Source organism: Cinclus cinclus, chromosome 34, assembly GCF_963662255.1.
Source record: "Cinclus cinclus chromosome 34, bCinCin1.1, whole genome shotgun sequence".
Classification (NCBI taxonomy): Eukaryota; Metazoa; Chordata; class Aves; order Passeriformes; family Cinclidae; genus Cinclus; species Cinclus cinclus.
This window is the reverse complement of record NC_085079.1, coordinates 859,531-874,975: the sequence shown is the minus strand read 5'-3', so window position 1 is coordinate 874,975 and position 15,445 is coordinate 859,531. Positions and strand designations below refer to the sequence as shown.

The 15,445-nt window shown below is 50.2% G+C and overlaps 1 protein-coding gene across 1 annotated transcript in view; it reads right to left on the bottom strand.

Moving 5' to 3' along the window:
- PFAS (phosphoribosylformylglycinamidine synthase) overlaps positions 1-11,573 on the bottom strand; it is a 47,906-nt gene extending 36,333 nt beyond the window's left edge. Inside the window, exons 1-7 of the mRNA XM_062512171.1 lie at positions 11,419-11,573; positions 7,605-7,662; positions 6,764-6,878; positions 4,761-4,866; positions 3,223-3,363; positions 1,842-1,966; positions 343-471 (exon numbers count right to left, since the gene is read on the bottom strand). Of these exons, the coding sequence (XP_062368155.1) occupies positions 343-471; positions 1,842-1,966; positions 3,223-3,363; positions 4,761-4,866; positions 6,764-6,878; positions 7,605-7,662; positions 11,419-11,573 (829 nt within the window). The remainder of the gene's footprint in view (positions 1-342; positions 472-1,841; positions 1,967-3,222; positions 3,364-4,760; positions 4,867-6,763; positions 6,879-7,604; positions 7,663-11,418) is intronic.
- Positions 11,574-15,445: the final 3,872 nt, after the last annotated feature.

The window sequence follows — 15,445 nt, the reverse complement described above, 5'->3', positions numbered from 1 at the left end:
TGGGGTTTTCGGGGTCGCTCACCTGGGATGAGCAGGTTCCCAAAGCAGTACCGGGGATTTTTGGGGTTTTTGGGTTGGGATTTTGGGGTTTCCGGGTGGGATTTTGGGGTTTCCGGGTGGGATTTTGGGGTTTTCGGGGGTCCCAAACCCGAATTTGGGGTCACTTTTGGGGTTTTCGGGGTCGCTCACCTGGGATGAGCAGGTTCCCAAAGCAGTACCGGGGATTTTGGGGTTTTTGGGGTTTCCGGGTGGGATTTTGGGGTTTCCGGGTGGGATTTTGGGGTTTTCGGGGGTCCCAAACCCGAATTTGGGGTCACTTTTGGGGTTTTCGGGGTCGCTCACCTGGGATGAGCAGGTTCCCAAAGCAGTACCCCGCCGTCCCCGCGATCACGTGCGCTCCCCTCCCCGTGCTCTGCACGTCCCGAATTCGGCCCCCGGTGCCGGTGGTGGCACCGCTGAAGGGAGCCACGGCTGGGGACAGACAGAGGGACAGACATGGGGACAGCGGGACAGGAATGGGGACAGACAGAGGGACAGACATGGGGACAGCGGGACAGGAATGGGGACAGACAGAGGGACAGACATGGGGACAGCGGGACAGGAATGGGGACAGACAGAGGGACAGGAATGGGGACAGAGGGACAGGAATGGGGACAGACAGAGGGACAGACATGGGGACAGAGGGACAGGAATGGGGACCCCGAGTGCCCCTGAGTGACCCCCAGTGCCCCCCAGTGACCCCTGAGTGCCCCCGAGTGACCCCTGAGTGACCCCTGAGTGCCCCCCAGTGCCTCCCAGTTCCCCCCAGTGCCCCCCAGTGCCCCCGAGTGACCCCTGAGTGACCCCCAGTGCCCCCCAGTTCCCCCCAGTGCCCCCCAGTGCCCCCGAATGACCCCTGAGTGACCCCCAGTGCCCCCCAGTTCCCCCCAGTGCCCCCCAGTGACCCCTGAGTGCCCCCCAGTGCCCCCCAGTGCCCCCCAGTGACCCCTGAGTGCCCCCCAGTGCCCCCCAGTGCCCCCCAGTGACCCCCCAGTGCCCCCCAGTGCCCCCCAGTGACCCCTGAGTGCCCCCCAGTGACCCCGAGTGACCCCTGAGTGCCCCCGAGTGACCCCTGAGTGACCCCTGAGTGACCCCTGAGTGACCCCTGAGTGCCCCCGAGTGACCCCTGAGTGACCCCTGAGTGACCCCTGAGTGCCCCCGAGTGACCCCTGAGTGACCCCTGAGTGACCCCTGAGTGCCCCCGAGTGACCCCTGAGTGCCCCCCAGTGCCTCCCAGTTCCCCCCAGTGCCCCCGAGTGACCCCTGAGTGACCCCTGAGTGACCCCCAGTGCCCCCCAGTGACCCCTGAGTGCCCCCCAGTGACCCCCCAGTGCCCCCCAGTGCCCCCCAGTGACCCCTGAGTGCCCCCCAGTGCCCCCCAGTGCCCCCCCAGTGCCCCCCAGTGACCCCTGAGTGCCCCCCAGTGCCCCCCAGTGCCCCCCCAGTGCCCCCCAGTGCCTCCCAGTGCCCCCCAGTGACCCCCAGTGCCCCCGAGTGACCCCTGAGTGACCCCCAGTGCCCCCCAGTGCCCCCCAGTGCCCCCCAGTGACCCCCCAGTGCCCCCCAGTGCCCCCCAGTGACCCCTGAGTGCCCCCCAGTGCCTCCCAGTTCCCCCCAGTTCCCCCCAGTGCCCCCGAGTGACCCCCAGTGCCCCCCAGTGACCCCTGAGTGCCCCCCAGTGCCTCCCAGTTCCCCCCAGTTCCCCCCAGTGCCCCCGAGTGACCCCCAGTGCCCCCCAGTGACCCCGAGTGACCCCGAGTGACCCCCCCAGTGCCCCCCAGTGCCCCCCAGTGACCCCTGACCCGTGGGGAAGTTGTGAGTCTCGGCGGTGAAGGTCACGTGCCGCACGCTCGTTCTCTTCTCGAAGGGGCTGGGTCCGGTCGGGTCCTGCGGCCACAGCGCGGTCACCGGGAGACCCCGGATGGCACTGGGGACAGAGACCCCAAAATCACCCCAAATCAACCCGAAACCACCCCAAAACCAACCCAAAATCAACCCCAAAACCAACCCAAAATCACCCCAAATCAACCCAAAACCAACCCAAAATCAACCCAAAACCAACCCAAAACCAACCCAAAACCAACCCAAAACCACCCCAAAACCAACCCAAATTCACCCCAAAACCAACCCAAAATCAACCCAAAATCAACCCAAAATCAACCCAAAATCAACCCAAATCAACCCAAAATCAACCCAAAATCAACCCAAAATCAACCCAAAACCAACCCAAAATCAACCCAAAACCACCCCAAAACCAACCCAAATTCACCCCAAATCAACCCAAAACCAACCCCAAAACCAACCCAAAATCAACCCCAAAACCAACCCCAAACCAACCCAAAACCACCCCAAAATCACACCCAGAAAAAACAGAAATCCCACAGAAAAAAAAACAAAATCCCACACAGGACACCACAAAACCCCCCAGGTGTCCCCAAGTATCTCAGGTGTGTCCCCAGGTGTGTCCCAGGTGTATCCCCAGGTGTGTCCCAGGTGTGTCCCCAGGTGTATCCCAGGTGTGTCCCCAGGTGTGTCCCAGGTGTATCCCCAGGTGTGTCCCAGGTGTGTCCCAGGTGTGTCCCCAGGTGTATCCCCAGGTGTGTCCCCAGGTGTATCCCAGGTGTATCCCCAGGTGTGTCCCCAGGTGTGTCCCAGGTGTGTCCCCAGGTGTGTCCCAGGTGTATCCCAGGTGTATCCCAGGTGTATCCCAGGTGTGTCCCCAGGTGTGTCCCCAGGTGTATCCCCAGGTGTGTCCCAGGTGTGTCCCAGGTGTGTCCCAGTCCCCAGGTGTATCCCCAGGTGTGTCCCAGGTGTGTCCCAGGTGTGTCCCAGGTGTGTCCCCCAGGTGTGTCCCAGGTGTGTCCCAGGTGTATCCCCAGGTGTGTCCCAGGTGTGTCCCAGTCCCCAGGTGTATCCCCAGGTGTGTCCCCAGGTGTGTCCCAGGTGTGTCCCAGTCCCCAGGTGTGTCCCAGGTGTGTCCCCAGGTGTGTCCCCAGGTGTGTCCCCAGGTGTGTCCCAGGTGTGTCCCAGGTGTGTCCCCAGGTGTGTCCCAGGTGTGTCCCAGGTGTATCCCCAGGTGTGTCCCAGGTGTGTCCCAGGTGTGTCCCAGGTGTGTCCCAGGTGTGTCCCAGTCCCCAGGTGTGTCCCAGGTGTGTCCCAGGTGTGTCCCAGGTGTGTCCCCACCTGCTGTTGTCACAGAACTTGATGACGTTGTTGCTGTGGGAGGAGCTCTGGGTGTCCATGAGGCGCTGGAAGAGGGAGCCGGGCAGGGAGCGCCCGTCCACGCACAGGTGACCCTTGAAGAACCAGTGACGGCTGTGCTCGCTGCGGGGTGACGTCACCGAGAACACGGGGAGTGATGTCATCGACGCACGGGGAGTGACGTCACCGAGAACACGGGGAGTGATGTCATCGACGCACGGGGAGTGACGTCACCGAGAACACGGGGAGTGATGTCATCAACGCACGGGGAGTGACGTCACCGAGAACACGGGGATGACGTCATGGACGCATGGGGAGTGACGTCACCGAGAACACGGGGGAGTGACGTCATCAATGCATGGGGGGTGACGTCACCGAGAACACGGGGAGTGATGTCATCAATGCACGGGGAGTGACGCCACCGAGAACACGGGGATGACGTCATGGACGCACGGGGGGTGACGTCACCGAGAACACAGGGGGATGATGTCATCGACGCATGAGGAGTGACATCATGGGATGGGGGAGTGACGTCATTGAATGGGGGAGTGATGTCATCAAACGCAGGGGGGTGACGTCATCAATGCATGGGGAGTGACGTCACCGAGAACACGGGGGGGGGGGGAACATCATCAACGCACGGGGAGTGACGTCATTGAATGAGGGAGTGACGTCATCAAATGTGGGGGTGACGTCATCAACGCACGGGGAGTGACGTCATTGAATGGGGGGGTGACGTCATCAAATGTGGGGGTGACGTCATCAACACACGGGGAGTGACGTCACTGAATGGGGGAGCAATGTCATCGAACATGGGGGTGTGATGTCACCAAATACGGGGAGTGATGTCACCAAACGAGGGGGGGGTGACGTCATCAACACACCGGGGTGACGTCATTGGTCCGGTGAGGCGACGTCATCGGTCACACGGGAGTGACATCGACGGTCACACCAGTGACGTCATCACTCGTGGGGTGTGACGTCATCAGTTTTTTAATGGGATTTTGTGTTTTCTATGGGATTTTTTGGTTCCTACAGAATTTTTTTTTTTCTATGGGGTTTTGTTTTTTATGGGATTTTGTTTTCTATGGGATTTTGTTTTTTATGGGATTTTTTGGTTTCTATGGGATTTTGTTTTCTATGGGATATTTTGGTTCCTATAGAATTTTTTTTTCTATGGAATTTTGTTTTTTATGGGATTTTGTTTTTTATGGGATTTTTTGTTTTCTATGGGATTTTGTTTTCTATGGGATTTTGTTTCCTATGGGATTTTTTGTTTTCTATGGGATATTTTGTTTTCTATGGGATTTTTTGGTTTCTATGGGATTTTGTTTTTTATGGGATTTTGTTTTCTATGGGATTTTGTTTTCTAAGGGATTTTGTTTCCTATGGGATTTTTTGTTTTCTAAGGGATATTTTGTTTCCTATGGGATTTTTTTTTTTTTTTTTGTTTCCTATGGGATTTTGTGTTTCCTATGGGATTTTTTGGGGGGGTTTTTTGGGGTTTTTTTCGGGGTCACCTGTTGCTCTGGGCCAGGTCGAAGAGCTCCACCGAGGTCGGGTTCCTTCCGGCCTTCTGGAACAGCTTCGTGTAGAACTCCAGGTCCCAGGAGTCAAAAGCCAGACCTGGGGGGAAAAACAGGGAAACGTCAGAATTCCAACCCTCCAAAAAAAAAAAAAAATTAAAAAAAAAAACGAAACTAAAATATTCCCAAAATCCGGGGGAAAAAAAAAAAAAAAATCCCCCCCCCCCCCAAAAAAAAAAAAAAAAAACACAACCAAAAGTGAAACCTAAAAAAAAAAAAATAATAATAATAAAAAAATAAAACCTTCCTCACAAATGCCTCAAAATGCACCCAAAATGCAGCAAAATATCCTGAAATTCCCTAAAATATCAGGGAAAAAAAATTCCTGGAATATTCCCGGTTTAAACAAAAAAAAAAAAAAAAAATCCGAAGTTTTTTAAAAACCACTGAAATTGGGGAAAAAAAAAAAATTAAAAAAGAAATCGTTACAGACATCCCCAATGTCCCCAAGGCCATCAGTGCCTGCAAATGTCCCCAAAATCCCCCCCAAAATTTCCGATCCCCCAATGGCACCAAAATGCCCCAAAATGTCCCCCAATGTCTCCAAAATCCCCTAAAATTTTGAATCCACTCCAATGTCCCCAAATCCCTGCAATGCTCCCACTGTCCTCACTGTCCCCAAAATGATGTCCCCAAATGTCCCCAGTGTCCCCAGAGCTGTCCCCCAGTGTCCCCAGTGCTGTCCCCAGTGTCCCCAGTATCCCAGTGCCCCCAGTATCCCCAGTGTCCCCAGTATCCCCAGTGTCCCCAGTGTCCCCCAGTGTCCCCAGTGCTGTCCCCCAGTGTCCCCAGTGCTGTCCCCAGTGTCCCCAGTTGCTGTCCCCAGTGTCCCCAGAGCTGTCCCCAGTGTCCCCCAGTATCCCCAGTGCCCCCAGTATCCCCAGTGTCCCCAGTGTCCCCAGTGTCCCCAGTGTCCCCAGTGCTGTCCCCCAGTGTCCCCCAGTGACATCCCAGTGTCCCCAGTGTCCCCAGTGTCCCCAGTGTCCCCAGTGTCCCCAGTGATGTCCCCCAGTGCTGTCCCCAGTGTCCCCCCAGTGTCCCCCCAGTGTCCCCAGTGTCCCCCCAGTGTCCCCAGTGTCCCCCCAGTGTCCCCCAGTGTCCCCCCCAGTTTCCCCAGTGTCCCCAGTGTCCCCCCAGTGTCCCCCCCAGTGTCCCCCCAGTCCCCCCCAGTGTCCCCAGTGTCCCCCAGTGATGTCCCCAGTGCTGTCCCCAGTGTCCCCAGTGTCCCCCAGTGTCCCCAGTGTCCCCCCCAGTGTCCCCAGTGTCCCCAGTGTCCCCAGTGCTGTCCCCCAGTGTCCCCAGTTTCCCCAGTGCCCCCAGTATCCCCAGTGCTGTCCCCAGTGTCCCCCAGTGTCCCCCCCAGTGTCCCCCAGTGTCCCCAGTGTCCCCAGTGTCCCCCCCAGTGTCCCCAGTGTCCCCAGTGTCCCCCCCAGTGTCCCCCAGTGTCCCCCCAGTGTCCCCAGTGTCCCCAGTGTCCCCAGTGCTGTCCCCAGTGTCCCCCCCAGTGTCCCCCCAGTGTCCCCCAGTGTCCCCAGTGCCCCCAGTATCCCCAGTGCTGTCCCCAGTTTCCCCAGTGTCCCCAGTGTCCCCCCCAGTGTCCCCCCCAGTCCCCCCCAGTGTCCCCAGTATCCCCAGTGCTGTCCCCAGTGTCCCCAGTGTCCCCCAGTGTCCCCCCAGTGTCCCCCAGTGTCCCCCCAGTGTCCCCAGTGCTGTCCCCAGTGTCCCCCCAGTGTCCCCCCAGTGTCCCCAGTGTCCCCCAGTGTCCCCAGTGCCCCCAGTGTCCCCAGTGTCCCCAGTGTCCCCCAGTGCTGTCCCCAGTGTCCCCAGTGTCCCCCAGTGTCCCCCCCAGTCCCCCCAGTGTCCCCCCCAGTGTCCCCAGTGTCCCCAGTGCCCCCAGTGTCCCCCCCAGTCCCCCCAGTGCCCCCAGTGTCCCTCACCCAGCTCCCTGTCCGCCTCTCTCAGCGCGCTCTGTCCCCGTCCCAGGACGTCGATGGTGGTGACAGGGACGGGACGCGAGGGGACATCGAACGTCCCCAAGGGCTCGGGGTACAGCTGCTTCCGTCATGGAGTCCCTTCAGAGCCCGCGCCAGGCGCTGCCGCTGCGCCGGGGACACCGGGGACGCCAGCTGGGGGCACAGGGGACATTGGGGGACATTGGGGGGACAGGGGGGACATTGGGGAGACATTGGGGGGGACAGGGGACATTGGGGACATTGGGGACATTGGGGACACTGGGGACACTGGGGGGACAGGGGGGACATTGGGGGACATTGGGGACACTGGGGACACTGGGGGGACAGGGGGGACATTGGGGACATTGGGGGGACACTGGGGACACTGGGGGGACATTGGGGAGACAGGGGGGACATTGGGGACATTGGGGGACACTGGGGACACTGGGGGGACAGGGGGGGACATTGGGGACATTGGGGGGGACATTGGGGACATTGGGGACATTGGGGGACATTGGGGACATTGGGGGGGACAGGGGGGACATTGGGGGGGACATTGGGGACATTGGGGGGACAGGGGGGACATTGGGGACATTGGGGACTGTAATGGGGACTGTGGGGGGGATTTGGAACATTGGGGGACATTGGGGGATTGGGGACACCGGGGACACTGGGGGGGATATGGGGACACCATGGGGGGATTGGGCCACACCGGGGACACACCGGGGACACACCGGGGACATTTGGGGACATTGGGAATGGGGTGGTGGCACTGGGGGGGACATTGGGGATAGCGCCTGGGGGGGGGGGGGGAGGACGGGGGGACATGTGGGGACATGGGGGACACACACGGGAACACAAACAGGGACAGCTTGGGGACAGCTCTGCAAGCAGGGGGGACACCCCCAGAGCAGGGCAGGAGTGGTTGGGGGCCACTGGGACCCCCCAGGTGATGTTAAAATGGTAGAACCCAATGGGATCCCCACCCCCGGGTTCTCCAATAATGGTTTGATCCATTGGGATCCCCCCGGGAGCCCCAGAATGGTTTGATCCACCCCCCCCCCGTTTCATCCCTTAATGGTACAGCCCAAAGGGAATCCCAAAATTTCATAAAAATCCCCCAAAAGTCCCCAAATGTCCCCAACAATGCCCCCAATGTCCCTATACCTGTCCCCAGTATCCCCAGTATCCCCAGTGATGTCCCCAGTATCCCCAGTGCCCCCCAGTATCCCCAGTCCCCCCAGTCCCCCCAGTCCCCCCAGTATCCCCAGTATCCCCAGTCCCCCCAGTCCCCCCCAGTATCCCCAGTCCCCCCAGTCCCCCCCAGTGCCCCCCAGTATCCCCAGTCCCCCCCAGTCCCCCCCAGTCCCCCCAGTATCCCCCAGTCCCCCCAGTCCCCCCAGTGTCCCATCCCAGTCCCCCCAGTCCCCCCCAGTTCCCCCCAGTCCCCCCCAGTGTCCCATCCCAGTCCCCCCAGTCCCCCCCAGTCCCCCCCAGTCCCCCCCAGTCCCCCCAGTGTCCCCATCCAGTCTCCCCCAGTTCCCCCCCAGTCCCCGCAGTGTCCCCATCCCAGTCCCCCCCAGTTCCCCCCAGTGTCCCACCCCAGTCCCCCCCCAGTCCCCCCAGTGTCCCATCCCAGTGCCCCCAGTGCCCCCAGTCCCATCCCAGTCCCCCCAGTCCCCCCCAGTGTCCCATCCCAGTCCCCCCCAGTTTCCCCAGTGTCCCATCCCAGTCCCATCCCAGTCCCATCCCAGTTCCCCCCCAGTTCCCCCCAGTCCCATCCCAGTGCCCCCAGTGTCCCCATCCCAGTCCCCCATCCCAGTCCCATCCCAGTTCCCCCAGTCCCCCAAGTGCCCCCAGTCTCCCCCAGTCCCATCCCAGTTCCCCCCAGTCCCCCCCAGTCCCCCCCAGTGCCCCCAGTCCCCCCCAGTCCCCCCCAGTTCCCCCCAGTTCCATCCCAGTATCCCCAGTTCCCCCAGTGCCCCCAGTGCCCCCAGTGTCCCATCCCAGTCCCCCCCAGTCCCCCCAGTCCCCCCCAGTCCCATCCCAGTCCCCCCCAGTGCCCCCAGTGTCCCATCCCAGTCCCATCCCAGTATCCCCAGTCCCCCCCAGTCCCATCCCAGTGTCCCCCAGTCCCCCATCCCAGTATCCCCCAGTCCCCCCAGTCCCATCCCAGTCCCCATCCCAGTATCCCCAGTATCCCCAGTCCCCATCCCAGTCCCATCCCAGTGCCCCCAGTCCCCATCCCAGTATCCCCCAGTCCCCATCCCAGTCCCATCCCAGTCCCCCCCAGTCCCCCCAGTCCCCCCCAGTTCCCCCCAGTCCCCCCCAGTGCCCCCAGTCCCATCCCAGTATCCCCAGTCCCCCCAGTGCCCCCAGTCCCCCCCAGTTCCCCCCAGTCCCCCCCCAGTCCCATCCCAGTCCCATCCCAGTATCCCCAGTTCCCCCAGTGCCCCACCTGCAGCAGGATCCTGCGGGATCTCTCGAGGGCGCCGCACGCGGCTCAGCCCCGCGGCGCGGAAACAGGGAGACGGCGTTGGAGGAAAGGGGAGTGCACAGCCCGAGCCTGCGGCCGCCAGGTGAGCCAATCGCCCCAAAAATCACCCCAAAAATCACCCCAAAAATCACCCCAAAAAATCACCCCAAAAATCGCCCCCAAAAATCGCCCCAAAAATCGCCCCAAAAATCACCCCAAAAATCACCCCAAAAATCACCCCAAAAAATCGCCCCAAAAATCGCCCCAAAAATCGCCCCAAAAATCGCCCCAAAAATCGCCCCAAAAATCGCCCCAAAAATCGCCCCAAAAAATCGCCCCAAAAATCACCCCAAAAATCACCCCAAAAATCACCCCAAAAAATCGCCCCCAAAAATCACCCCAAAAATCACCCCCAAAAATCACCCCAAAAAATCGCCCCAAAAAATCACCCCAAAAATCACCCCAAAAAATCACCCCAAAAAATCGCCCCAAAAATCACCCCAAAAAATCACCCCAAAAATCACCCCAAAAATCGCCCCAAAAATCGCCCCAAAAAATCACCCCAAAAAATCACCCCAAAAATCACCCCAAAAATCGCCCCAAAAATCGCCCCAAAAATCGCCCCAAAAATCACCCCAAAAATCACCCCAAAAATCACCCCAAAAATCGCCCCAAAAATCGCCCCAAAAATCACCCCCAAAAATCACCCCAAAAATCACCCCAAAAATCGCCCCAAAAATCGCCCCAAAAATCGCCCCAAAAATCACCCCAAAAATCACCCCAAAAATCGCCCCAAAAATCGCCCCAAAAAATCGCCCCAAAAATCACCCCAAAAATCGCCCCAAAAATCACCCCAAAAAATCACCCCAAAAATCACCCCAAAAATCGCCCCAAAAATCGCCCCAAAAATCACCCCAAAAAATCACCCCAAAAATCGCCCCAAAAATCGCCCCAAAAAATCACCCCAAAAATCACCCCAAAAATCGCCCCAAAAATCGCCCCAAAAATCGCCCCAAAAATCACCCCAAAAATCACCCCAAAAATCGCCCCAAAAATCGCCCCAAAAATCGCCCCAAAAAATCACCCCAAAAATCACCCCAAAAAATCACCCCAAAAAATCGCCCCAAAAATCGCCCCAAAAATCACCCCAAAAAATCGCCCCAAAAATCGCCCCAAAAAATCACCCCAAAAATCACCCCAAAAAATCACCCCAAAAATCACCCCAAAAATCGCCCCAAAAAATCACCCCAAAAAATCACCCCAAAAATCGCCCCAAAAATCGCCCCAAAAATCACCCCAAAAATCGCCCCCAAAAAATCACCCCAAAAATCGCCCCAAAAATCACCCCAAAAATCACCCCAAAAAATCGCCCCAAAAATCACCCCCCAAAAATCGCCCCAAAAATCACCCCAAAAATCGCCCCAAAAATCACCCCAAAAATCGCCCCAAAAATCACCCCAAAAATCACCCCAAATCCCGGGGACAGCCCAGGAGAGGAAAACAACAACAACAATTAACAAAAAAAATTAATAAAAAAAATTAACTAAAAAAATTAACAAAAAAAAATAATTTAAAAAAATTAACAAAAAAAAATTAACAAAATAATTAACAAAAAAAAATAATAAAAAATAATCAACAACAAAAATTAACAAAAAAAAATAATAAAAAAATAATCAACAACAAAAATTAACAAAAAAAATTAACAAAAGAAATTAACTAAAAAATTAACAAAAAAAAATCAACAAAAAAAAAAATAAAAAATAATCAACAAAAAAAAATTAACAAAAAAAAATTAACAAAAAAAATTAACAAAAAAAAATTAACTAAAAAAATTAACTAAAAAAATTAACTAAAAAAATTAACAAAAAAAAAGAACAAAAAAAAAAATCAACAAAAAAAAATGAACAAAAAAAATCAACAAAAAAAAAAATCAACAAAAAAAATCAACAAAAAAATCCCAAAAAATCCCAAAAAAAACCCCAAAAAAATCCCCCCTCCCCCCAAAAAAAAAAAAACCCTCAGAAAATCCCCCCCAAAAAACCCCGAATTTTTCCCCATCAAAGACCCAAAATCCCCCAAAACCACCCCGGATTTATTTTTTTTTATTTTTTTTTTTTTTTCCCCCTCCCCTTTTTCCCGGAAACTCCGGAATTTTTGGCCTCACCTGGGCCCGATCTCCAGGAGCTCGTGGTGCCCGCGGGGGCTCAGGAAGCTCCTGGGGGAAACGTCCCCCCCCTCGGCCAGGGGGGGACCCCAAAAATCCAGCGCAGGGTCCTCGACTCCTCCTCGCTCGGGGGGGCGTCCCCTGAGACCCCCCATCCCAAAAAAAAAAAAAAAAAAAAAAAAAAAAAAGAAAGAAGAAAAAAAGAAAAAAAGGAAAGAAAGAAAGAAAGGAAAAAAGGAGAAAAAAGGAAAAAAAGGAAAAAAAAGGAGAAAAAGGAAAAAAAAGAAAAAAAGGAAAAAAAGGAGAAAAGGAGAAAAAAGGAAAAAAAAGGAAAGAAAGAATAAAAGGAAAAAAGGAAAAAAAGGAGAAAAAAGGAGAAAAAGGAAAAAAAAGAAAAAAAGGAAAGAAAGAAAAAAAGGAAAAAAGGAGAAAAAGGAGAAAAAGGAAAAAAAGGAGAAAAAAGAAAAAAAGGAGAAAAAAGAAAAAAAGGAAGAAGAAATAAAAAGGAAAAAAGGAGAAAAGGAGGAAAAAGGAAAAAAAAGGAGAAAAAGGAAAAAAAGGAGAAAAAGGAAAAAAAGGAGAAAAAGGAAAAAAGGAAAGAAAGAATAAAAGGAAAAAAGGAAAAAAAGGAGAAAAAGGAAAAAAAGGAGAAAAAGGAAAAAAAAGGAGAAAAAAGAAAAAAAGGAGAAAAAAGAAAAAAAGGAGAAAAAAGAAAAAAAAGGAAAGAAGAAAGAAAGAAAGGAAAAAAAAGAAAAAAAAAGGAGAAAAAGGAAAAAAAAGGAGAAAAAGGAGAAAAAGGAAAAAAAGGAGAAAGAGGAAAAAAAAGAAAAAAAGGAAAGAAAGAATAAAAGGAAAAAAGGAGAAAAAGGAGAAAAAAGGAGAAAAGGAAAAAAGAAAAAAAAAAAAGAAAAAAAGAAAAAAAAAGGAAAAAAAGAAAAAAAAGAAAAAAAGAAAAAAGAAAAAAGAAAAAAAGAAAAAAAGAAAAAAAAGGAAAAAAAGGAAAAAAGGAAAAAAGAAAAAAAAAAAGAAAAAAAACAAAAAAAAACAAAAAAAGAAAAAAACAAAAAAAGAAAAAAAAGGAAAAAAAGAAAAACAAAAACAACAAAAAAAAAACAAAAACCAAAAAAAAAAAAAACAAAAAAAGAAAAAAAAACAAACAAAAAAGAAAAAAAGAAAAAGAAAAAAAACAAAAAAAAGAAAAAAAGAAAAAAACAAAAAAAAGAAAAAATAAAAAAACAAAAAAGAAAAAAAAAAAACAAAAAAAAAAAAACAAAAAAAAAAGAAAAAACAAAACAAAAACAAAAACAAAAAAAAAGAATTCCCGTTAGTGATGGTGAAATTCCCACGGGAATCCCGCAAAAAAAAAAAAAAAAAAAAAATCAATGGAAAAATCCCATGGAAATCACCAGAAAAAAATCCCATTGAAATCATAAAAAAAATCCCAAAAAAAATCATAAAAATATCACCCAAAAAATCCCATGGAAATCACAGAAAATCCCATTGAAATCCCATTGAAAATCCCATTAAAATCCCATGGAAATCATAAAAAAAATCCCATTGAAATCACCGAAAAATCCCATTAAAATCCCATGGAAAACATAAAAAAAATCCTATTGAAATCATCGAAAATCGCATGGAAAATCATAAAAAAAAATCCCATTAAAATCCCATTGAAATCATCAAAAAATCACCGAAAATCCCATGGAAATCATCAAAAAAATCCCATTAAAATCCCATGGAAAACATAAAAAAAATCCCATTGAAATCACCAGAAAAAATCCCAAAAAAATCATTAAAAAAAAAAATCCCATTGAAATCCCATGGAAAATCACCGAAAAAAAATCCCATAGAAATCATAAAAAAAAAAAAAAAATCACCCAAAAAAATCCCATGGAAATCACTGAAAAAAATCCCATTAAAATCCCATCGAAATCATTAAAAAAATCCCAATGAAATCACCAAAAAAAATCCCAAAAAAAATCATAAAAATATCACCCAAAAAATCCCATGGAAATCATCAAAAAAAAAAAAAAAAATCACCCAAAAAAATCCCATTGAAATCACCCAAAAAATCCCATTGAAATCACCAGAAAAAATCCCATTAAAATCCCATGGAAATCACTGAAAATCCCATTGAAATCACCGAAAAAATCCCAAAAAAAAAATCATAAAAAAAATCCCATTAAAATCACCAAAAAATCCCATTGAAATCACCCAAAAAAATCCCATTGAAATGACCGAAAAAATCCCAAAAAAAATCATTAAAAATCCCCCCAAAAAAATAATAAAAAAAATCCCAAAAAAATCATAAAAATATCACCCAAAAAATCCCATGGAAATCACAGAAAATCCCATTGAAATCACCGAAAAAATCCCCCCAAAAAAAATCATAAAAAAAATCCCATTAAAATCACCCAAAAAATCCCATTGAAATCACAGAAAATCCCATGGAAATCACCGAAAAAATCCCAAAAAAATCATTAAAAATCCCCCCAAAAAAAATAATAAAAAATCCCAAAAAAATCATTAAAAATCCCCCAAAAAAAAATAATAAAAAATCCCAAAAAAATCATAAAAATATCACCCAAAAAATCCCATGGAAATCACTGAAAATCCCATTGAAATCACCGAAAAATCCCATTAAAAATCCCATTGAAATCCCATTAAAATCCCATTGAAATCCCATTAAAAATCCCATTGAAATCCCATTAAAATCCCATTGAAATCACCGAAAAAATCCCCCAAAAAAAAATCATAAAAAAAATCCCATTAAAATCACCAAAAAAATCCCATTAAAATCACCCAAAAAAATCCCATGGAAATCACAGAAAAATCCCATTAAAATCACCAAAAAAAATCCCAAAAAAAATCATTTAAAAAAACCCCCAAAAAAAATCATTAAAAAATCCCAAAAAAATCATAAAAATATCACCAAAAAAAATCCCATTGAAATCATAAAAAAACCACCCAAAAAAAACCCCAAAAAATCCCCAAAAAAAACCCCAAAAAAATCCCAAAAAAATGCAAAAAAATCCCAAAAAAAATCCCCAAAAAAATCCAAATTTCCCCAAAATGCTCGGGATCGTCCCCAGGTCTCACCTGCCCAGCCCAGGTAGTAGCAGAGCTCGCAGGTGACCCCAAAACCACCCAAAAAAAACCCCAAAAAATCCCAAAATAAATCCCAAAAAAAACCCTAAAAATGCCCCCAAAAAATCCCAAAAAATTCCCAAATTTCCCAAAAATCCACGGGATCGTCCCCAGGTCTCACCTGCCCCAGCCCAGGTAGTAGCAGAGCTCGCAGGTGACCCCAAAACCACCCAAAAAAAACCCCAAAAAATCCAAAATAAATCCCAAAAAAACCCTAAAAATGCCCCAAAAAAATCCCAAAAAATTCCCAAATTTCCCAAAAATCCACGGGATCGTCCCCAGGTCTCACCTGCCCAGCCCAGGTAGTAGCAGAGCTCGCAGGTGACCCCAAAAACCACCCAAAAAAACCCCAAAAAATCCAAAATAAATCCCAAAAAAAACCCTAAAAATGCCCCCAAAAAATCCCAAAAAATTCCCAAAAATCCCCAAAAAATCCCAAATTTCCCAAAAATCCACGGGATCGTCCCCAGGTCTCACCTGCCCAGCCCAGGTAGTAGCAGAGCTCGCAGGTGACCCCAAAACCACCCAAAAAAAACCCCAAAAAAATCCAAAATAAATCCCAAAAAAAAACCCTAAAAATGCCCCAAAAAAATCCCAAAAAAATTCCCAAAATTTCCCAAAAATCCACGGGATCGTCCCCAGGTCTCACCTGCCCAGCCCAGGTAGTAGCAGAGCTCGCAGGTGACCCCAAAAACCACCCAAAAAAAACCCCAAAAAAATCCAAAATAAATCCCAAAAAAAACCCTAAAAATGCCTTAAAAAAATCCCCAAAAAATTCCCAAAAAATCCCAAATTTCCCCAAAAATGCTCGGGATCGTCCCCCAGGTCTCACCTGCCCAGCCCAGGTAGTAGCAGAGCTCGCAGGTGACCCCAAAACCCA